General features: G+C 50.6%; 1 protein-coding gene across 2 annotated transcripts in view; it reads right to left on the bottom strand.

Moving 5' to 3' along the window:
* Positions 1-24,274, bottom strand: part of LOC140398925 (uncharacterized) — a 373,657-nt gene that overhangs the window by 12,657 nt on the left and 336,726 nt on the right. For both annotated transcript variants that reach the window (XM_072488033.1, XM_072487950.1), the window contains 3 exons: positions 23,577-23,847; positions 20,284-20,452; positions 692-810 (listed from right to left, as the gene is read on the bottom strand). In XM_072488033.1, the coding sequence (XP_072344134.1) occupies positions 692-810; positions 20,284-20,452; positions 23,577-23,847 (559 nt within the window). The remainder of the gene's footprint in view (positions 1-691; positions 811-20,283; positions 20,453-23,576; positions 23,848-24,274) is intronic.

Genomic DNA, 24,274 nt, shown 5'->3' with positions numbered 1-24,274 from the left:
TGGGCCAGTATTTATTGCCCATCCCTAAGTGCCCTTGAGAAGGTGATGGTGAGCTTTGTCGGGAAAGAAAATGGCAAGTTAATGTTTCAAGTTTATGACATTTCATTAGCAGTTCCAATGAAATGTTGATTTGTTACTTCTCTCCACAGAGGCTGCTTGACCTGCTGATTATAAATTGGCTTTGGTGGAAACCTAGGGACACATTGGGTGTATGGCCCCTTTGTCACAGGTAGAGTTTGCACAGTGTGTGTCTGGAAATATCGGAATTTGTTTCTGCACTTCCCTCACTTACCACAAGGTGTCCCCCTGGTCTGCATTTGGCCAGGATCTCTCTGTTTTAAATGAATGAAACTGTATTATGAAATGAAATGAAAAGAAAAGAAAATCGCTTATTGTCACAAGTAGGCTTCAAATGAAGTTCCTGTGAAAAGCCCCCAGTCGCCACATTCCGGCGCCTGTTCGGGGAGGCTGTTACGGGAATCAAACCGTGCTGCTGGCTTGTCTTGGTCTGCTTTCAAAGCCAGCGATTTAGCCCCGTGCTAAACAGATTCCCCAAGTCTTTATCAATGCAGGTCTCACACAGTGGAAAATACCTTGAAGTTGGAATGGTGAATCAGCCAGGAATTACAGTGTGCTGTGACATTTATGCCTTCTTTAGCATGGTAGACGACCTAGAAGAAACTCATTTTACCTTTAGTACCGAGGGGTCCATCCCAGGAAACATTGCGACTTTTGGACACTGTGTTATCTTCAGCTTCTGGGTTCTACTTGGCCCCTCGTCAACCAAACCACCTACAGATGGCTTGGATTCTGATGAGATAAGTTTAGAGAAACAGCAATTGGTACAACAGTGAGAAAAATGTGCGAATGCCCCTTTTTCCCTTCATTTCCCAGGCTCCTTGTCCTCAGAAATTTGTTTAAGACACCATTACTCATGCCTGAGTGTTGGACATAGCAGCAAAGTTTCATTCACAAGGCCATCACAGTTGAGCCAGATATTGCCCTCACCCAACGTTCACACACTAGAATTTTAGGTAGGGGTAAAATGATTTGAATCAAGAACCTGACTAATTTTCTTTCCCCTTTCTAATCTAGAGGCTCTGACGCCATTTGGAATACCTCATTGCTACCCAGCTAAGATCAGCCAATACGGATTTTGGACTGAAACGGGGATGTTACTGGTCTGTACTACTTAGCTATTGTTATAACCTGCCTACTTACCATTGGCTGGGGACTAATGACAATCCCACAATCCTGTGGGAGTATGAGCTTCCCCAATGAGGGGGGTGGAGAAACCATTAGTAAACTCTTAGTATAAATAAAGCTGGCCAGTTTAGGAACCAGCAGGAAGGAGTATGTAGCAAGGGAAGTTACTGCTACTGTTATGTACATATGTTACAGTAAATAAATGTTATTACTTTGTATCCTTAAAACTCGTGCTGGATTCTTTGTGGCCCTCACAAAACTGGCGACGAAGGTTAAAGTGAATAGCTGTCTACACTGCTGAAGCCACCTCCCTGGATTTTTGTTGGATACAGGTTGGAAGTTGTTTTCTATTACACCATGCCTCTGTATGGACGTTTGGATGTTTTTGATGCTGCGCTGGAAAGCTGGAACCAGTACACACAACAGATGCGTTACTATCTCCGGGCAAACAATATCACCGAAAACGAGGGCCAGGTGGTCATATTGCTCACCGCCTGCGGCCCGCATACGTTTGGGGTGATTAGAAGCCTTACGTACCCAGCTGCGCCGGACACCAAAACGTTTGATGAACTTGTGAATATAGTGGGGCAACATTTTAACCCAACCCCGTCCACGATAGTCCAGCGTTACCGGTTTAATACTGCTGAGAGGACCCCTGGAGAATCCCTTGCCGATTTTCTATCCAGGCTCGCAGGATTGCGGACTACTGTGACTATGGTGAGACCTTGTCAGAAATGTTACGCGACCGTTTGGTTTGCTGTATTAACAATGCGGCCACCCAGAGAAAGTTGTTAGTTGAGCCAACATTGACTTTTCAACAGGCCATTCAAATAGTATTGTCCCGAGAGAGCGCAGAACGAGGAGTGCAGGAGCTACAGGGAATGGAAGTGCCTGCCTTGGGGCGCAACCCCTTCTGTCCGAAAACGTCCCCCCGCACTCCTGCGGTACCTTGGGCGAGGCAACGTCCGGACCGACGCCAGTGGCCGTCGGACATTCCTCCCCGAAGGGAGCCTTCTCCAGAACCAATGGATGAGGAGCCATGTCCGTGTCAAACTTGTAGGCGCCGACCCCGTCGCGGATGGCGGTCCTGGGGGCGCCAGAGGTGCCGTTGTTCCGACTGAAACTGGGACCAGCCCAGGGGCCGTACCTTCCATGTGGATGAACCTGCGGCGACTACTCCGGAGGACGTGGAGACGGAGGACGACTGCCTGCAGTTGCATTGTGTGGCAGCTCCCCGTGTGGCCCCCATTAAGGTGACAGTACGGGTCAATGGCCACCCGCTTGACATGGAGTTGGACACTGGCACAGCGGTCCCCGTGACCGCCCAGAGGACATTCGACCGCATCAAGCAGGGTATACAGACCCTTACATTAACCGACTCGCAGGCCAGGTTGGCCACCTACATGGGGGAACCACTGGACATTGCAGTAACTACAATGACCCCTGTTGTTTATGGACGCCAGGAGGGGCGTTTCCCACTTATCGTGGTGCGCGGCCATGGGCCCAGCCTGTTGGGTCGGGACTGGTTGCGCCATTTGCGGTTGCAATGGCAGCACATCCTCCAAACAGTTTCTGAAGGGTTGACTGAGGTGCTAGGACGATACCCAGATGTATTCCAGCCTGGTTTGGGGAAAATAAAAGGGGCCGTAGCCCTTATCCAAGTCGAAAGAGGAGCCACGCCGCGCTATTTCCAGGCGCTCCCGGTGCCTTCCGCGTTGCTCGAGAAGGTAGAAGGGGAGCTCACTCGTTTGGAGAGTTTGGGTATTATCAGGCCCATCCGTTTTGCTGACTGGGCAGCACCAATTGTACCTGTAATGAAGCCAGATGCCACAGTTCGCTTGTGTGGCGACTATAAACTTAGTGAATACGGCTTCCCGACTCGACTGATATCCAATGTCTCGCATAGAGGATCTCTACGCGAAGTTTGCAGGTGGACTCTCGTTCACAAAATTAGATATGAGTCACGCCTACCTGCAGTTGGAGCTGGACCCTGCCTCCCGACCATATGTAACGATTAATACACACCGGGGCCTGTATGAATATACACGGTTGCCCTTTGGAGTATCCTCTGCCTGCGCAACTTTTCAACGTGTTATGGAGGGCATTTTGAGAGGTTTACCACATGTTACTGTCTACTTAGATGACGTTTTGATTACAGGGACGTCGGAGCAGGAACATTTGGAAACTCTGGAGGCTGTCCTTAGATGCCTTTCGGAGGCTGGAGTCCATTTACGTCGCACAAAGTGCGTATTTCAGGCAAAGGAAGTAGTCTACCTAGGTTATCGGGCGGACATTGAAGATTTGCACCCCGTCGCAGAGAAGGTGCGTGCAATTCAACAGGCCCCCGCCCCGACTGACACTTCGCATCTTCGTTCTTTTCTCGATCTCGTAAATTATTACGGGAAGTTCCTCCCCAATCTGGCAACTACGCTGGCCCCTTTGCACCTTCTGCTGAAGAAAAATCACACCTGGGTTTGGGGTCAGCCGCAAGAAACCGCTTTCCGGCGGGTAAAGCAACAATTGTCGTCGTCCGGGTTACTAACCCACTATGATCCTGGAAAGCCTTTGCTCGTCACATGTGATGCATCCCCGTATGGTATTGGGGCCGTCCTGTCCCACAAGATGGAGAAGGGGGCCGAGCGACCGATAGATTCCGCCTCCCGCACATTGACTGCAGCGGAGAAAAAGTACGCGCAGATCGAGGAGGGCCTGGCAGTGGTTTTTGCGGTGAAACACTTCCACCAGTACGTATATGGCCGCCATTTCACTATCGTGATGATCATAAGCCTCTGCTGGGACTTTTCAGAGATGATAAGCCAATACCGCCCATTGCTTCCGCATGGATCCAGCGCTGGGCTTTGTTGCTTGCTGCATACGAGGATTCTCTGGAGCACAAACCAGGTACGCAGATAGCAAATGCCGACGCACTGAGCTGATTGCCTTTATCGACCGGCCCCATGTCGACCCCCACGACCGGTGTGGTTGCAACCCTAAATTTTATGGACACCTTGCCTGTCACGGCATCACAGATCCGTGAGTGGACCCAGACGGAGCCAGTCCTGTCAAAGGTTCGGCACACAGTCCTGTATGGTGGGCAGCATAGACAACTCCCAGGCGAGTTGCGGGCATTTTCCTCCAAGCTGTCAGAATTCAGCGTGGAAGACGGCATCCTCTTGTGGGGAACGCGTGTGATTGTCCTGGAAAAAGGCCAGGAGCTGATACTAACAGACTTGCACAATGGGCATCCAGGTGTGACCAAAATGAAAAATGTTGGCCCGGAGTTATGTCTGGTGGCCAGGCCTCGACACCGACATTGAGACGGTGGCCCAAAACTGCTCCATTTGCCAGGAGCATCAGAAGCTTCCGCCGGCTGCGCCCCTACATCACTGGGAATGGCCAGGGCGGCCTTGGGCACGCTTACATGCAGATTTTGCAGGCCCTTTTCAGGGATCCATGTTCCTTCTACTAATTGACGCCCAGTCCAAATGGCTGGAGGTGCATAAGATGCAGGGGACAACGTCCTGCGCAACAATTGACAAGATGCGTTTGTCGTTTAGTACGCATGGCCTCCCCGAGGTGCTGGTCACGGATAACGGCACTCCATTCACGAGTGAGGAGTTTGCGAGGTTCACGAAGATGAACGGCATACGCCATATCCGCACTGCCCCTTACCACCCGGCTTCAAATGGGTTGGCAAAGCGCGCAGTGCAGACATTCAAAAGAGGCCTAAAGAAGCAGTCTTCCGGATCAAGGGACACAAGATTGGCTCGCTTTTTGTTTACGTATAGGACCACCCCCCATGCGGTGACTGGGGTAGCTCCCGCAGAACTCCTAATGGGCCGGAGACTTCGCACCCGCCTTAGTATGGTTTTCCCGGACATTGGCGCAAAGGTACGCCGCACACAAGAACGGCAGGGACAGGGATTTTCTCGGCATCGGCCGATTTGGCAGTTTGCGCCCGGTGACCCAGTGTTCGTTCGGAATTTTGTTGGTGGTGCCCAGTGGGTTCCTGGTGTAATCTTTCGCCGAACGGGCCCAATATCTTACCAGGTGCAAGCCCAGGGTCGTCTCCAGCGCAAACATGTAGACCACGTTCGGTCCAGAAGACTATCCCCTCAAAAGATTCCCCGCCCCCGGAGCTCATTTCTACAGCCGCAGAGACCAGAGACAAGGGAAGGTAGTCCTCAAAATCTTCCACTGGTGCCTCACTCGAAGCCTGCGCAGGTCGTTACGGGACCGAATGGAGATAGAGACGCTGACATGACGGAGGCAGCAGACTCTGACTCCGAGTTGGAGACACGGGATGCATCAGAGGGGGAATCCTCGGGTCCACGGGCCGTGGATGTACAACCGTTGCGCCGTTCATCACGGAAGCGCCGGTCTCCGTCTCGTTACACGCCGCCTGATCCAGCGTCGCGTGCAAATGGTGTCCGGCCTGCGGCAAAACGAGTCCGACGCCCTCCTTCGCCAGGGTCTTCGGTGGATTCCTTGGACTTTGGGGGGAGGGATGTTATAACCTGCCGACTTACCATTGGCTGGGGACTAATGACAATCTCACAATCCTGTGGGAGTATGAGCTTCCCCAATGAGGGGGGGGCGGAGAAACCATTAGTAAACTCCTAGTATAAATAAAGCTGGCCAATTTAGGAACCAGCAGGAAGGAGTGTGCAGCAAGGGAAGTTGCTGCTGCTGTTATATATATATGTTATTGTAAATAAACGTCATTACTTTGTATCCTTAAAACTCGTGCTGGATTCTTCGTGGCCCTCACAAAAGCTATACAGTGAATAAATTTGCTGAGATGCAGGGTAAACAACAGCCCAAGTACTTGACTGCTTGGAGTTGCCATTTTTCCTCCCTGGTGGGGGGACACCCAGCCTCCAGTGGGCTCCTCCTCATGATGGCACAACTGAGATTTATCCCGTGGGGAATGAGGATTGAACCTTTTTCTTCCCATTCAATGGCATAAAGAGCTGCTGCAACACCAATTGAAATCACGCTTGATGGATGTTCAGAACAGGTATATGATCGTGCAGCTGATAGAAGCATTTGGGGAGGAAATCATTGCGGCCATCATGCCTGTCTCTGCCAATTTTCTCTCATCAAATATATATCCAATCCAGATCATAATGCAGTTTGGGAAAAGGTGGATGAATACACCAACTCCTGGGGCACAAGCAGTAAATTCAAGAAATACTCAAGATGGCACCTGTGACAAAGAAACAAAATTAACGTTGCAGGTCAATAACTCTTTGATAGAAATTCTGATGAAATGTTAGCAATCTGAAATATTAACTCTTCCTAGGTCTATAAATGCTGCCTGATTGCTGTGTATTTCCAGCATTTTCAAATTTCCAACCTCTAAACTATTTTGATTTTGTGTTTGGTTATTGTTAGGAATGTGGGAGGTTAACAAGATTAACAGTGCACTTGAAAATAAAATAACAGAAAAGTAACAAGATTAGCAGACACCTAGAGGAATATTAAGATGCAATTTTCCCAGTAACAAGATTAGCAAGAGTCTAAAGACATTGAGATGTGAATGGCCATATCAGAAACATTGTTTACCAGAGATCAGTGAGGCTGTATAAATGATAACTTCTAAAGGCCAGAAGTTTGAGAGAGGCAGATAGCAGAATCCACAGAGAGGAACCTCAAAGAGACTGAAGAGTATAACTGCTAGCACCCTCATTGGGGAAGGTGGCTAGATCTCCATTCAACAGACAGGCCAGTGTTAGGATGTTGTCTATCTGTCCTGTGTTCTCTTTTTTAATCCCTGTCCTGCTGTCTATTTTGATATACATTTCTGTTTAAATTGGAGTCTTTGGACACTGGAAAAACTCCCCTTTTAGATGGGTTGGTCTGAAACATCCCCTTTGGGTTCTGTGGCAGAATCCGTGATGTTGTTTGACAGACTTGGCAAGGAGCCAATCAGTGCATACAAGACTTTCAACATTTTCTTATTGTGGCCTGTTGTTGGTGCAGCCAGTCAGAAACTTTCAGGGAAGAAGGTGGATCTTTTAGATCTTTTGTTCAGTTTGGTTCAGACCCTGAAGTCTCCCTCTGTTCTTTTCCCTCTCTCTTTGCTGGACAATTTTCAGAAGCATTGTAGGCAAATCTGTGAAGACTTTCCTGTGTTAAAGGAGCACAGAGCCCAACAGAACTGAGAAAGAGATCTTGCATGTGGAAGTACAAGTTTTCCCAAAGGTCAGTAACCTTCAAACTGTGTGTGTCAAGGGCTGGGCAAAGCTGAAGAATTAATATAACAATCGCTTATTGTCCCAAGTAGGCTTCAATGAAGTTACTGTGCAAAGCCCCTAGTCGCCACATTCTGGCGCCTGTTCGGGGAGGCTGGTACTGGAATTGAACCCGCGCTACTGGCATTGTTCTGCATTACAAGCCAGCTGTTTAGCCCACTGTGCTAAACCAGCCTCTCCCAGTGTGCTGAACCAGCCCTGAATTAAAGCTCAAGGTGGAAGCATTTGTGATAAAGCCACCAGAGTTTTGCAAAGAAATCAGGCAACTAAAAACTGCTAATTTCCAGGATCAGAGTTGTATTATTCAAGGAGATGAAAGCTCCATCTGGTGGTAAAAAGGCAGAAGTGCATCATCAACCTGAGCATCCTGTGTACAGCACCGTCTGGTAGCTGGCAATGAGAATTGCACTGACCTGGAATTCCTAGGTGAAGCACTGTCTGCTGGTCAAAGCATGGAATTGTGCCTACCTGACCCTCTCAAATAAACATATTCCCAGGGACTGCAACCACAGAGTGAAGACTCATCTCAGGCCTACCCCTTTAATCCCCGTTTCATTTTATTCCCTGCCAACCCATACATGGTGTTTATTTTGTGGGTGTCTGGGCAGTGGGTGGGACAGGATCTTGGGATTAGGTAGTCTAGTGGACGTTTATCAAGTTATTTCCTTTTACGTTCATCTTTTCTCCTTTTTATTAATAAATAGTTTGGTAATGTTTTACTTATAAATCTGTAACTCATAGGAACAGTCTAGGGTTAAAGATCTTCCTAAAATACAAATTCTTAGTTAATTCACTTATGTTGGGACTCCGGGGTCTGTGGGGCTGGAATTGACCGCGCACCCGCCCAGGGTGTCATCACACCAGTTCCATCGATGATCCGAGTCACATCATTTTTTTTTTTTTTATATAAATATTTTATTGAAAATTTTTGGTCAACCATCACAGTACATTGTGTATCCTTTACACAATAATATAACAGTATAAATAACAATGACCTGTTTTATAAACAAAGAATAAATAATATATAACAAAAACGAAAACTAAAACTAAATGGCAACTGCCTTGTCTCAGATAAACACTCTCCAAAAACATGATTTAACAGTCCAATATACAATTATTTATAGCAACGACCTATACATATTATACATATATATTAACAACCCTGAGTGTCCTTCTGGTTCCTCCCCCCCCCCCCCCCCCCCCCCCCCCCCGGGGCTGCTGCTGCTGCCTTCTTCTTTTCCATTCCCTCTATCTTTCTGTGAGGTATTCGACGAACGGTTGCCACCGCCTGGTGAACCCTTGAGCCGATCCCCTTAGGACGAACTTAATCCGTTCCAGCTTTATAAACCCTGCCATGTCATTTATCCAGGTCTCCACCCCCGGGGGCTTGGCTTCCTTCCACATCAACAGTATCCTGCGCCGGGCTACTAGGGACGCAAAGGCCAAAACATCGGCCTCTCTCGCCTCCTGCACTCCCGGCTCTTGTGCAACCCCAAATATAGCCAACCCCCAGCTTGGTTCGACCTGGACCCCCACTACTTTCGAAAGCACCTTTGTCACCCCCACCCAGAACCCCTGTAGTGCCGGACATGACCAGAACATGTGGGTGTGATTCGCTGGGCTTCTCGAGCATCTCGCACACTATTCCTCTACCCCCAAAAATTTACTGAGCCGTGCTCCAGTCATATGCGCCCTGTGTAACACCTTAAATTGAATCAGGCTTAGCCTGGCACACGAGGACGATGAGTTTACCCTACTTAGGGCATCCGCCCACAGCCCCTCCTCAATCTCCTCCCCCAGCTCTTCTTCCCATTTCCCTTTCAGCTCATCTACCATAATCTCCCCCTCGTCCCTCATTTCCCTATATATATCTGACACCTTACCGTCCCCCACCCATGTCTTTGAGATCACTCTGTCCTGCACCTCATGCGTCGGGAGCTGCGGGAGTTCCCTCACCTGTTGCCTCGCAAAAGCCCTCAGTTGCATATACCAGAGTGCATTCCCTTGGGGCAACCCATATTTCTCGGTCAGCGCTCCCAGACTTTCGAACTTCCCATCCACAAACAGATCTTTCAGTTGCGTTACTCCTGCTCTTTGCCATATTCCAAATCCCCCATCCATTCTCCCCGGGGCGAACCTATGGTTATTTCTTATCGGGGACCCCACCAAGGCTCCCGTCTTTCCCCTATGCCGTCTCCACTGTCCCCAAATTTTCAAAGTCGCCACCACCACCGGGCTTGTGGTGTATTTCTTCGGTGAAAACGGCAATGGGGCCGTCACCATAGCTTGTAGGCTAGTCCCCCTACAGGACGCCCTCTCCAATCTCTTCCACGCCGCTCCCTCCTCTTCTCCCATCCACTTACTCACCATTGAGATATTGGCGGCCCAGTAGTACTCACTTAGGCTCGGTAGTGCCAGCCCCCCCCTATCCCTACTACGCTGTAAGAATCCCTTCCCTACTCTCGCTGTCTTCCCGGCCCACACAAAACTCATGATACTCTTTTCGATCTTTTGAAAAAAGCCTTCGTGATCACCACCGGGAGGCACTGAAACACAAAGAGGAATCTCGGGAGGACTACCATTTTAACCGCCTGCACCCTCCCTGCCAGTGACAGGGATACCATGTCCCATCTCTTGAAGTCCTCCTCCATTTGTTCCACCAATCGCGTTAAATTTAACCTATGCAATGTACCCCAATTCTTGGCTATCTGGATCCCCAAGTACCGAAAGTCCCTTGTTACCTTCCTCAGCGGAAAGTCCTCTATTTCTCTGCTCTGCTCCCCTGGATGCATCACAAACAACTCACTTTTCCCCATGTTCAGTTTATAGCCTGAGAATTCTCCAAACTCCCGAAGTGTCCGCATTATCTCTGGCATCCCCTCCGCCGGGTCCGCTACATATAACAACAAATCATCCGCATACAGAGATACCCGGTGTTCTTCTCCTCCTCTAAGTACTCCCCTCCACTTCCTGGAACCCCTCAATGGTATTGCCAGGGGCTCAATCGCCAGTGCAAACAATAATAGGGACAGAGGGCATCCCTGCCTTGTCCCTCTATGGAGCCGAAAGTATGCAGATCCCCGTCCATTCGTGACCACACTCGCCACTGGGGCCCTATACAACAGCTGCACCCATCCAACATACTCATCTCCAAAACCAAATCTCCTCAGCACCTCCCACAGATAATCCCACTCCACTCTATCAAATGCTTTCTCGGCATCCATCGCCACCACTATCTCCGCTTCCCCCTCTGGTGGGGGCATCATCATTACCCCTAGCAGCCTCCGTATATTCGTATTCAGCTGTCTCCCCTTCACAAACCCAGTTTGGTCCTCATGGACCACCCTCGGGACACAATCCTCTATCCTCATTGCCATTACCTTGGCCAGAATCTTAGCGTCTACATTTAGGAGGGAAATAGGTCTATAGGACCCGCATTGCAGCGGGTCCTTTTCCTTCTTCAGGAGAAGCGATATCGTTGCCTCAGACATAGTCGGGGGCAGCTGTCCCCTTTCCTTTGCCTCATTAAAGGTCCTCATCAGTAGCGGGGCGAGCAAGTCCACATATTTCCTGTAAAATTCAACTGGGAATCCATCCGGTCCCGGAGCCTTCCCCGCCTGCATGCTCCTAATTCCTTTCACTACTTCCTCTATTTCAATCTGTGCTCCCAGTCCCACCCTTTCCTGCTCCTCCACCTTGGGAAATTCCAGCCGGTCCAGAAAGCCCATCATTCTCTCCCTCCCATCCGGGGTTGAGCTTCGTATAATTTTTTATAAAATGCCTTGAACACTCCATTCACTCTCTCCGCTCCATCTCTCCTTCCTCATCCCTCACTCCCCCTATTTCCCTCGCTGCTCCCCTTTTCCTCAATTGGTGGGCCAGCAACCTGCTCGCCTTCTCCCCATATTTGTACTGTACACCCTGTGCCTTCCTCCACTGTGCCTCTGCAGTACCCGTTGTCAGCAAGTCAAATTCTACGTGTAGCCTTTGCCTTTCCCTGTACAGTCCCTCCTCCGGTGCCTCCGCATCTTGCCTGTCCACCCTCAGAGGTTCTTGCAGCAACCGCTCCCGTTCCCTACTCTCCTGCTTCCCTTTATGTGCCCTTATTGATATCAGCTCCCCTCTAACCACTGCCTTCAGCGCCTCCCAGACCACTCCCACCTGGACCTCCCCATTATCATTGAGTTCCAAGTACTTTTCAATGCACCCCCTCACCCTTAGACACACCCCCTCATCTGCCATTAGTCCCATGTCCATTCTCCAGGGTGGGCGCCCTTCTGTTTCCTCCCCTATCTCCAAGTCCACCCAATGTGGAGCGTGATCCGAAATGGCTATAGCCGTGTACTCCGTTCCACTCACCTTCGGGATCAACGCCCTTCCCAAAACAAAAAAGTCTATTCGCGAATAGACTTCGTGGACATAGGAGAAAAACGAGAACTCCTTACTCCTAGGTCTGCTAAATCTCTACGGGTCTTCTCCTCCCATCTGCTCCATAAAATCTTTAAGCACCTTGGCTGCTGCCGGCCTCCTTCCAGTCCTGGACCTCGACCTGTCCAGCCCTGGTTCCAACACCGTATTGAAATCTCCCCATTACCAACTTTCCCACCTCTAGGTCCGGGATGCGTCCTAGCATACGCCTCATAAAATTGGCATCATCCCAGTTCGGGGCATATACGTTTACCAAAACCACCGTCTCCCCCTGTAGTTTGCCACTCACCATCACGTATCTGCCCCCGCTATCCGCCACTATAGTCTTTGCCTCAAACATTACCCGCTTCCCCACTAATATAGCCACCCCCCTGTTTTTCGCATCTAGCCCCGAATGGAACACCTGCCCCACCCAACCTTTGCGTAGTCTCACCTGGTCTATCAGTTTCAGGTGCGTTTCCTGTAACATAACCACGTCTGCCTTAAGTTTCTTAAGGTGTGCGAGTACCCGTGCCCTCTTTATCGGCCCGTTCAGCCCCCTCACGTTCCACGTGATCAGCCGGGTTGGGGGGCTTTTTACCCCCCCCCCTCGTCGATTAGCCATCCCCTTTTTCCAGCTCCTCACGCGGTTCCCACGCAGCTGTGTCCCCCTCAGGCGGTGCCCCCCCGCCTATCCCACCCAATACCAGCTCCCCCCTCTCCCCAGCAGCAGCAGGCCAATAATCCCCCCTCCCACCCACCCCCCCCCCCCGCTAGATCCCCCACTAGTGTAGTTACACCCCCCATGTTGCTCCCAGAAGTCAGCAAACTCTGGCCGACCTCTGCTTCCCCCCATGACCTCGGCTCGCACCGTGCGACGCCCCCTCCTTCCTGCTTCCCTATTCCCGCCATGATTATCATAGCGCGGGAACCGAGCCCGCGCTTCCCCCTTGGCCCCGCCCCCAATGGCCAACGCCCCATCTCTTCCACCTCCTTTCCTCGCCCCACCACCTCCTGTGGAAGAGAGAAAAGTTACCACATTGCAGGATTAATAACATAAAACTCCTCTTTCCCCCCTTTTTACCCCCCTCTTCGCCCCCCATACTCACCCCACCACTTTGTTTCAAACGTTCTTTTTTAATAACCCGCTCATTCCAATTTTTCTTCCACGATAAAAGTCCACGCCTCATCCGCCGTCTCAAAGTAGTGGTGCCTCCCTTGATATGTGACCCACAGTCTTGCCAGTTGCAGCATTCCGAATTTTATCTTCTTTTTGTGAAGCACCGCCTTGGCCCGATTAAAGCTCACCCTCCTTCTCGCCACCTCCGCACTCCAGTCTTGGTATACGCGGATCACCGCGTTCTCCCACTTACTGCTCTGAGTTTTCTTTGCCCATCTAAGGACCATCTCTCTATCCTTAAAACGGAGGAATCTCACCACTATGGCTCTAGGAATTTCTCCTGCTCTCGGTCCTCGCGCCATCACTCGGTATGCTCCCTCCACCTCCAGCGGACCCGCCGGGGCCTCCGCTCCCATTAACGAGTGCAGCATCGTGCTCACATATGCCCCGACGTCCGCTTCCTCCGCACCTTCAGGAAGACCAAGAATCCTTAGGTTGTTCCTCCTCGTGTTGTTCTCCAGCGCCTCCAGCGTTTCCACACATCGTTTATGGTGTGCCTCGTGCATCTCAGTCTTCACCACCAGGCGCTGTATGTCGTCCTCATTCTCAGCAGCCTTTGCCTTCACGACCCGAAGCTCCCGCTCCTGGGTCTTTTGTTCCTCCTTTAGCCCTTCGATCGCCTGTAATATCGGGGCCAACAGCTCCTTCTTCATTTCCTTTTTGAGTTCTTCCACGCAGCGTTTCAAGAACTCTTGTTGTTCAGGGCCCCATATTAAACTGCCACCTTCCGACGCCATCTTGGTTTTTGCTTGCCTTCCTTGCCGCTGCTCTAAAGGATCCACCACAATCCGGCCACCTTCCTCTCCTTTTTTCATCCGTATCCAGGGGGGATTCCCTTCTGGTTCACCGCACAGTACTTTTAGCCGTTAAAATTGCCGTTGGGGGGTTTCCGGGTGCGGCGATGACCAGCTGAGTCGCACGTTTCGGCAGCTCCCGGTGAAACGGACTTTTGGGCTCTTGATAGGAGCCCCAACGGCAATTTTGATGGCTAAAAACACTGTGCGGTAAACCAGAAGGGAATCCCCCCTGGATACAGATGAAAAAAGGAGAAAGTGGCCAGATTGCAGTGGATCCTTTAGAACAGCGGCAAGGAAGGCAAGCAAAAACCAAGATGGCGTCGGAAGGTGGCAGTTTAACATGGGGCCCTGAACAACAAGAGTTCTTGAAATGCTGTGTGGAAGAGCTCAAAAAGGAAATGAAAAAAGAGCTGTTGGCCCCGATACTACAGGCGATCGAAGGGCTAAAGGAGGAACAAAAGACCCAGGAGCGGGAGCTTCGGGTCGTGAAGGCAAAGGCAGCCGAGAATGAGGACGACATACAGGGCCTGGTGGTGAAGACGGAGATGCATGAGGCACATCAGAAACGATGTGTGGAAAGGTTGGAGGCACTGGAGAACAATGCAAGGAGGAACAACCTGAGGATTCTTGGTCTTCCTGAAGGTGTGGAGGGAGCGGACGTCGGGGCATATGTGAGCACGATGCTGCACTCGTTAATGGGAGCGGAGGCCCTGGCGGGTCCGTTGGAGGTGGAGGGCGCATACCGAGTGATGGCGCGAGGACCGAGAGCAGGAGAAATTCCCAGAGCCATAGTGGTGAGATTCCTCCGTTTTAAGGATAGAGAAATGGTCCTTAGATGGGCAAAGAAAACTCGGAGCAGTAAATGGGAGAACGCGGTGATCCGCGTTTATCAAGACTGGAGTGCGGAGGTGGCGAGAAGGAGGGTGAGCTTTAATCGGGCCAAGGCGGTGCTTCGTAAAAAGATAAAATTTGGAATGCTGCAACCGGCAAGACTGTGGGTCACATATCGAGGAAGACACCACAACTTTGAGACGGCGGATGAAGCTTGGACTTTTATTGTGGAAGAAAAACTGGAATGAGCGGGTTATTAAAAAGAACGTTTGAACAAAGTGGTGGGGTGAAGAGGGGGGTTAAAAAGGGGGGAAAGAGGAGTTTTATGTACTAATCCTGCGATGTGGTAACTTTTCTCTTCCACAGGTGGTGATGGGGGGAGGAGGGGAGGTGGAGGAGATGGGCGTTGGCCATTGGGGGCGGGGCCAAGGGAGAAGCGCGGGCTTGGTTCCCGCGCTATGGTAATCATGGCGGGAATAAAGAAGCAGGAAGGAGGGGGCGTCGCACGGTGCGAGCCGAGGTCACGGGGGGAAGCCGAAGTCGGCCAGAGTTTGCTGACTTCTGGGAGCAACATGGGGGTAGTAATTACGCTAGCGGGGGATCTTGCGGGGGGGGGGGGGGGGGGGGGAGGGGGGAATTACTGGGTTGCTGCTGCTGGGGAGAGGGGGGAGCTGGGATGGGCGGGGGGGGGCACCGCCTGGGGGAGATACAGCTGCGTGGGAACCGGGTGAGGAGCTGGAAAAAGGGGGTGGCTAATCGACAAGGGGGGGGGGTAGGAAGCCCCCCAACCCGGCTGATCACATGGAACGTGAGAGGGCTGAACGGGCCGATAAAGAGGGCACGGGTACTCGCACACCTTAAGAAACTTAAGGCAGATGTGGTTATGTTACAGGAAACGCACCTGAAACTGATAGACCAGGTTAGGCTACGCAAAGGATGGGTGGGGCAGGTGTTCCAATTGGGGCTAGATGCGAAAAACAGGGGGGTGGCTATATTAGTGGGGAAGCGGGTAATGTTCGAGGCAAAGACCATAGTGGCGGATAACGGGGGCAGATACGTGATGGTGAGTGGCAAACTACAGGGGGAGACGGTGGTTTTGGTAAACGTATATGCCCCGAACTGGGATGATGCCAATTTTATGAGGCGGATGCTAGGACGCATTCCGGACCTAGAGATGGGAAAGCTGATAATGGGGGGAGATTTTAATACGGTGTTGGAACCAGGGCTGGATAGGTCGAAGTCCAGGACTGGAAGGAGGCCGGCAGCAGCCAAGGTACTTAAAGATTTTATGGAGCAGATGGGAGGTGTAGACCCATGGAGATTTAGCAGACCTAGGAGTAAGGAGTTCTCGTTTTTCTCCTATGCCCATAAAGTCTACTCGCGAATAGACTTTTTTGTGCTGGGAAGGGCGTTGATCCCGAAGGTGAGGGGAACGGAGTATACGGCTATAGCTATTTCGCATCACGCTCCACACTGGGTAGACTTGGAGATAGGGGAGGAAACAGGAGGGCGCCCACCCTGGAGAATGGACATGGGACTAATGGCAGATGAGGGGGTGTGTCTAAGGGTGAGGGGGTGCATTGAAAAGTACTTGGAACTCAATGATAATGGGGAGGTCCAGGTGGGAGTGGTCTGGGAGGCGCTGAAGGCGGTGGTTAGAGGGGAGCTGATATCAATAAGGGCACATAAAGGGAAGCAGGAGAGTAAGGAACGGGAGCGGTTGCTGCAAGAACTTTTGAGGGTGGACAGACAATATGCGGAAGCACCGGAGGAGGGACTGTACAGGGAAAGGCAAAGTCGACATGTAGAATTTGACTTGCTGACTACGGGCACTGCAGAGGCACAATGGAGGAAGGCACAGGGTGTACAGTACGAATATGGGGAATTGGTTGCTGGCACACCAATTGAGGAAAAGGGGAGCAGCGAGGGAAATAGGGGGAGTGAGGGATGAGGAAGGAGAGATGGAGCGGGGAGCGGAGAGAGTGAATGGAGTGTTCAAGACATTTTATAAAAGATTATATGAAGCTCAACCCCCGGGTGGGAGGGAGAGAATGATGGGCTTTTTGGATCGGCTGGAATTTCCCAAGGTGGAAGAGCAGGAAAGGGTGGGACTGGGAGCACGGATCGAGGTAGAAGAAGTGGTGAAAGGAATTAGGAGCATGCAGGCGGGAAAGGCCCCGGGACCGGATGGATTCCCAGTCGAATTCTATAGAAAATATGTGGACTTGCTCGCCCCGGTATTGACGAGGACCTTTAATGAGGCAAAGGGGAGATAGTAGGCCCCCGACTATGTCTGAAGCAACGATATCGCTTCTCTTAAAGAAGGAAAAGGACCCGCTACAATGCGGGTCCTATAGACCTATTTCCCTCCTAAATGTAGATGCCAAGATCCTGGCCAAGGTAATGGCAATGAGAATAGAGGAATGTGTCCTGGGGGTGATCCACGAGGACCAAACTGGGTTTGTGAAGGGGAGACAGCTGAACACGAATATACGGAGGCTGTTAGGGGTAATGATGGTGCCCCCACCAGAGGGGGAAAACGGAGATAGTAGTGGCGATGGATGCCGAGAAAGCATTTGATAGAGTGGAGTGGGATTATTTGTGGGAGGTGTTGAGGAGATTTGGTTTTGGAGAGGGGTATGTTAGATGGGTGCAGCTGTTGTATAGGGCCCCGATGGCGAGCGTGGTCACGAATGGACGGGGATCTGCATATTTTCGGCTCCATAGAGGGACAAGGCAGGGGTGTCCTCTGTCCCCATTATTGTTTGCACTGGCGATTGAGCCCCTGGCGATAGCGTTGAGGGGTTCCAAGAAGTGGAGGGGAGTACTTAGAGGAGGAGAAGAACACCGGGTATCTTTGTATGCGGACGATTTGTTACTATATGTGGCAGACCCGGCGGAGGGGATGCCAGAAATAATGCGGATACTTGGGGAGTTTGGGGATTTTTCAGGGTATAAATTGAAAATGGGGAAAAGTGAGTTGTTTGTGGTGCATCCAGGGGAGCAGAGTAGAGAAATAGAGGACCTACCGTTGAGGAAGGTAACAAGGGACTTTCGTTACCTGGGGATCCAGATAGCCAAGAATTGGGGTACATTGCATAGGTTAAATTTAACGCGATTGGTGGAACAAATGGAGGAGGACTTCAAGAGATGGGACATGGTATCCCTGTCACTGGCAGGGAGGGTGCAGGCGGTTAAGATGGTGGTCCTCCCGAGATTCCTCTTTGTGTTTCAGTGCCTCCCGGTGGTGATCACGAAGGCTTTTTTTAAAAGGATCGAAAAGAGCATCATGGGTTTTGTGTGGGCCGGGAAGACCCCGAGAGGGAGGAAGGGATTCTTCCAGCGTAGCAGGGATAGGGGGGGGCTGGCACTACCGAGCCTAAGTGAGTATTATTGGGCCGCTAATATTTCAATGGTGAGTAAGTGGATGGGAGAGGAGGAGGGAGCGGCGTGGAAGAGATTAGAGAGGGCGTCCTGTCGGGGGACTAGCCTACAGGCTATGGTGACAGCCCCATTGCCGTTCTCACCGAGGAACTACACCACAAGCCCGGTGGTGGTGGCTTCACTGAAGATTTGGGGACAGTGGAGACGGCAGAGGGGAAAAACTGGAGCCTTGGGGGGGTCCCCGATAAGAAACAACCATAGGTTTGCCCCGGGGGGAATGGATGGGGGATATGGAATGTGGCAAAGAGCAGGAATAACGCAACTGAAAGATCTGTTTGTGGATGGGAAGTTCGCGAGTCTGGGAGCGCTGACCGAGAAATATGGGTTGCCCCAAGGGAATGCATTCAGGTATATGCAACTGAGGGCTTTTGCGAGGCAACAGGTGAGGGAATTCCCGCAGCTCCCGACACAAGAGGTGCAGGACAGAGTGATCTCAAAGACATGGGTGGGGGATGGTAAGGTGTCAGATATATATAGGGAAATGAGGGACGAAGGGGAGACTATGGTAGATGAACTAAAAGGGAAATGGGAAGAAGAGCTGGGGGAAGAGATCGAGGAGGGGCTGTGGGCAGATGCCCTAAGCAGGGTAAACTCGTCGTCCTCGTGTGCCAGGCTAAGCCTGATTCAGTTTAAGGTATGACACAGGGCGCATATGACTGGAGTACGGCTCAGTAAATTTTTTGGGGTGGAGGATAGGTGTGCGAGGTGCTCGAGAAGCCCAGCGAATCATACCCATATGTTTTGGTCATGCCCGGCACTACAGGGGTTTTGGATGGGGGTGACAAAGGTGCTTTCAAAAGTAGTGGGGGTCCGGGTCGAACCAAGCTGGGGGTTGGCTATATTTGGGGTTGCACAAGAGCCGGGAGTGCAGGAGGCGAGAGAGGCCGATGTTTTGGCCTTTGCGTCCCTAGTAGCCTGGCGTAGGATATTGCTAATGTGGAAAGAAGCCAAGCCCCCGGGGGTGGAGACCTGGATAAATGACATGGCAGGGTTTATAAAGCTAGAGCGGATTAAGTTCGTCCTAAGGGGGTCGGCTCAAGGGTTCACCAGGTGGTGGCAACCGTTCGTCGAATACCTCGCAGAAAGATAGATGGAATGGAAAAAAGAAGGCAGCAGCAGCAGCCCAGGATCGGGGGGGATTGGGGGGGGGGGGGGGGGGGGGGAGAAGAGGGAGGAGGAACCAGAAGGACTCTCAGGGTTGTTAATATATACTGTATAATATGTATAGGTCGTTGCTACAGATAATTATATATTGGACTGTTAAATTATATTTTTGGAGAGTGTTACTTGTGATAAGGCAGTTGCCAATTAGGGTTAGTTTTCATTTTTGTTATTTATTATTTATTTATTTTCTGTTTATAAAATAGGTCATTGTTATTTGTGTTGTTATAATATTGTGTAAAGGATGCACAATGTACTGTGTTGGTTGACCAAACATTTTCAATAAAATATTTAAAAAAAAAAAAAAAAAAAATTGCCATTGGGGCTCTTATTAAGAGCCCAAAAGTCCGTTCCACCGGGAGCTGCCGAAACGTGCGACTCAGCTGGTCATCGCCGCACCCGGAAACATCATCCGAGTCACATCTAACATTTAGAGCCACGGCAGATTACAGATATTCTCCTCTAAAACACACTGTTTTGTGCCTTCGCTGAGAGGTTTATTCAGACTTGATCACCTAATTGGTATTGTGCGGTAACTATTAGCTGGATTCGACCTATATATAGTTAGTAAAATTGGATGTTGCTTGGGAAAACGGGTGTCTCGGTGAGTTCAAGGTATAGGCATATTTTGGGAACAAGAGGTAATTTCAGATAGCACGGTGTGTTTAGTTATTTATACATCAGTGCTCTAGTGTGTATTAGACTTTTGAGGTGTTTTTTTCATTTCTTTTGCTTGATCAAATATTCCTCATTAATTGTTTACACAACTGCACTGGTTCCTCATTGAGTTGTACATTGTTCCTCACATTATTCAAAACAAATATACACCGCTAAGAACCAGTTTTACAAACTATCCTTTGGGGTTTTGAGACACTCTGCAGGTTACATCAGCGGAGTTCTTAACATTATATACAAGGAATCCGACTGGTCTACATCCTATGCTTATTGTTCTCACTGGTCAAACTCATCCAGTCCCTCACCTAGTCCAGTACCAATTTACCTGTGGAATCTTTGTACATCCAGGAATCTTCACCCATTGGAAAGAAGTGGCCTATGCTCTCAGTCTGGTCTCCAGAGCCTTTCTTGTGTATTGTTGGTGCTCGACGGATTGTTTTCCTGCGAAGCTGTATCCGACTCTTCTGGGCACCACTGTCCAGCGTGGTTACAGGCTGGAGGAGGGAAATTGGGAAAGAAAGCAGTCAAAATTTCAAGTTCAATTCTGCATAACCGTATCCTATCATCAATCATTTTGAGTTCATCAGTACGAAGGATGTCATTGCTAGGGAATGAAACATGGCATCAAATGTCAAATTAGGGCGGCACAGTGATTAGCACTGCTGCCTCACAGCGCCAGGGACCCGGATTCAATTCCGGCCTTGGGTCACTGTCTGTGTGGAGCTTGTGTGTTCTTCCCGTGTCTGTGGGGGTTTCCTCCGGGTGCTCCGGTTTCCTCCCACAGTCCAAAGATGTGCAGGTTAAATTATAGAGTTAGGGGGATAGGGGGTCTGGGCATGGGTAGAGTGCTCATTCTAAGGCTTGGTGGGTCGATGGGCTGAATGGCATCCTTCTGCACTGTAGGGATTCCATGAAAAACATCAAACATTCCCAACAGGAAAAAATGTTTTTTTTAAAAAAGCATATGGGATCTTTGGCTTTATTTATGGAGGCATAAAGTACAAAAGCAAGGAAGTTAGGGTAAACCATCATAAGATGGTCCTAGGGGGTGGCATGGTGGCGCAGTGGTTAGCACTGCTGTCCCACGGTGCTGAGGACCCGGTTTTGATCATGGCCCGGGTCACTGCCTGTGTGGAGTTTGCACATTCTCCCCATGTCTGCATGGGTCTCACCCCCGCAACTCAAAGATGTGGTGGGTAGGTGGATTGGCCACGCTAAATTGCCTCTTAATTGAAAAAAAAAACTGTTCATCACTTTTTGTAAGAATGTCAAGTCCTTAGAGAGATTGGAAAAGATTTACTAGGATTGTATGAGGAACTTCAGTTAAATGAAGAGACTCAAGACGCTAGACTTTTCTTAATAGGACATGACAAGATTAAGAGGAAATTTGATCAAAGTGTTGAATTTTGATAAAACATGGAGAAACTATCTCCAGTGACAGAAATGTCAGTAACCGACTCAGATTTATGGAGACGGGCAGAAAACCTAGGGGTGACATGAGGAAAACCATTTTTACACAGTGAACTGTTATGATCTGCAATACATTTCCTGAATGGCTGTTAACTTTCAAAGAAGAATTGGTTAATTATTTGAGGAGACTCATTGACAACACTGTGGGGACAGAGCCGGGACTGGGACAAATTGGACAGTTCTTTCTCAAGCTGATGTACGTGTGATGGGTTGAACAGTCCCGTTCTGTGGTGTTTCATTCTACGTCCCGAGATTTAACTCTTGGGTACTCCAGGATAATCCAGGTTGGCAGCCCATCTTCTGGTTTGTGTGCGAAGTATTAAATAATGCATTGCCTGAGGAAGTTGTAAAAGTGGTGACTTAGGTTTTACAATAAGTCAGGGGTACCTTTTGGTTGAGCTGGTGTGGGAAGTTCGAAGGAATCGGTGGAATGTCGAGAAATCAGGGAAGGAAGGGGGCGAGCAAAAGTCCCCCCGGCGAGTGCTGCTGTGAGTCCAACATCAGGAAAGGTCAAGGGTCTTGCTTTGTCGGGTGGGGCCGCTCCCATTACGGTTGAAACTTTTGACCGAGGTGGTGTCGGGGGAGTTTGAAAGGCTGTTTAGAGCATTTAGAGGTGCATCAGAGAGAGATGATGTCCTCACTCAAAGAGTGGGTGGAGGGGATGCTTGCCCCAATAAAGGCTACATTGACGAAGACGTCGATGGGGGTGCGGGAGCATAGAGAGATGGTGAAGGGGGTGGAGGTGGCGTTGTCATAGCATAGCGACCAGTTCACCTTGTTGGCCGAGGAGCTGCCAAGGGTGGCGGATGTCAATAAAGGGGGAAGAGCAAGGAGGAGGACCTGGAGAACACGTTGAGGAGACAGAGGGGGTGGATGCTCGGAGGCCGACCGAGTACTTTGTGGACATGTTGGCCAAGTTGATGGGGGAGGGAGAAGAGCCCTCTCTCCACGAGTTGGACAGGGCCCATCGGTCGCTCCAGCTGAAGCCCAATACGAATGAGCCACCAAGGGTGATCCTAGACTGCTTCCACACTTACCAGGTGACAGAGAAGGTTTTGAGCTGGGCGAAGCAGAAGCGAGACGTAGGGCGAAATTCTCCGGAAATGGCGCGATGTCTGCCGACTGGCGCCCAAAACGGCGCAAATCAGACGGGCATCGCGCCGCACCAAAGGTGTGGAATGCTCCGCATCTTTGGGGGCCGAGCCCCAACATTGAGGCTAGGTCGGCGCCAGACGAATTTCCGCCCCGCCAGCTGGCGGAAAAGGCCTTTGGTGCCCCGCCAGCTGGCGCGGAAATGACATCTCCGGGTGGCGCATGCGCAGGAGCGTCAGCGGTCGCTGACGGCATTCCCGCGCATGCGCAGTGGAGGGAGTCTCTTCCGCCTCCGCCATGGTGGAGTCCGTGGCGGAGGCGGAAGGGTAAGAGTGCCCCCATGGCACAGGCCTGCCCGCGGATCAGTGGGCCCCGATCGCGGGCCAGGCCACCGTGGGGGCACCCCCCGGGGCCAGATCGCCCTGCGCCCCCCCCAGGACCCCGGAGCCCGCCCGCGCCGCCTTGTCCCGCCGGTAAGGTAGGTGGTTTAATTTACGCCGGCGGGACAGGCATTTTAGCGGCGGGACTTCGGCCCATCCGGGCCGGAGAATCGAGCGGGGGGGCCCGCCAACCAGCGGGGGGGTCGGAGAAGTTCGCCCGTGAAGTGGGAAGGCGTTGGTATTCATATATACCAGATCTTAGGGCAGAATTGGCGAGAAGATGCGATCTTTGGTCGGGTGAAGACAGCGTTGTACAGCAGTGGTGTGAGGTTTGGAGTGGTCTACCCGGCAAAGCTGAGAGTAACTCACAACTCAAAGGACTTCTATTTTGAGATGGCGGAGGTGTTCGTGAAGACTGCAGGATCGGGACTGAGATGAGTTTGCGATTTAGACTTGGATGGCGTGGACTGGAATCTTTTTTCTGATTTTTTTTTTCCCCACTGGGTTTTTGTGTGGTTTTCTTTTGGTGTGCTTTCTTCTGTTCTGTGGGTGTATTCTCTCCACTCTGACTGTTTGGCTGAGGGGTTGAAGTTTGCTTTTAGTGGAGCTCAAGAAGAATATACAAAGAATTGTTTTCAACCTTGCCTGATTCCTACGAGCAGGCACCTTTGCTTACCTCCAAAAATGAGAATCCATGGGGAGTTGGACCAACTTGTGTACCTGGGTCAGTGGATTGCAAACTGTCTGTATCATCTGGCGATTCCAGTTCAAAACTTGAAAGGCCATAATTGATACTTCTTGAGTCCTGGAAGAAGCCCAGATGATGCTCGCTGGTGGGGGTCAACTCCGACCGAGAGGACATTGAAACTCGGCTTTGTACATGTTCCTTTCTGGGGCAGGCAGCCAGAATGGTGCTGGGTTCCTTGCAGGGCGATACTGGCCTATAGCTGCAATTGAATAAAAGGACAATTGGTCAGGAAAAGATTTAATGAGCTTCTTTTTAATCGACCTGAACTGCAGGAAAGTTTTTACCTTTTTTGCGTCGTATAGTTTGCAATTGAAGCCCAATCCTGCCTTTCCAAAGAGTAGCATATTTTGGAAGGCAATGAAAGCTTGAGAAGCTCTCAAGAACTCATTTTGCTTCTGTAACAGATCAGCTAGAAGCTAAATTTCAAGACACAGCAAATGATAGCTACTGCAATTCTTTCGAGGAGAATTATTTCACATTTTTTACCCTGCTTTCCTAGATGCTGATCCTTTGTAAAATATGGTGTCATGGGAGCTGACAATTGCCCCACCCAAATGACCATTCTTCCGATATGAGTCTGGAGTGGCAGTAGAACATTCGGATGTGGAGGACCATTAGGGCCAAGC

The sequence above is a fragment of the Scyliorhinus torazame genome, chromosome 1, assembly GCF_047496885.1.
Source record: "Scyliorhinus torazame isolate Kashiwa2021f chromosome 1, sScyTor2.1, whole genome shotgun sequence".
NCBI classification, from domain to species: domain Eukaryota; kingdom Metazoa; phylum Chordata; class Chondrichthyes; order Carcharhiniformes; family Scyliorhinidae; genus Scyliorhinus; species Scyliorhinus torazame.
This window is presented reverse-complemented; position numbering and strand designations above follow the sequence as displayed.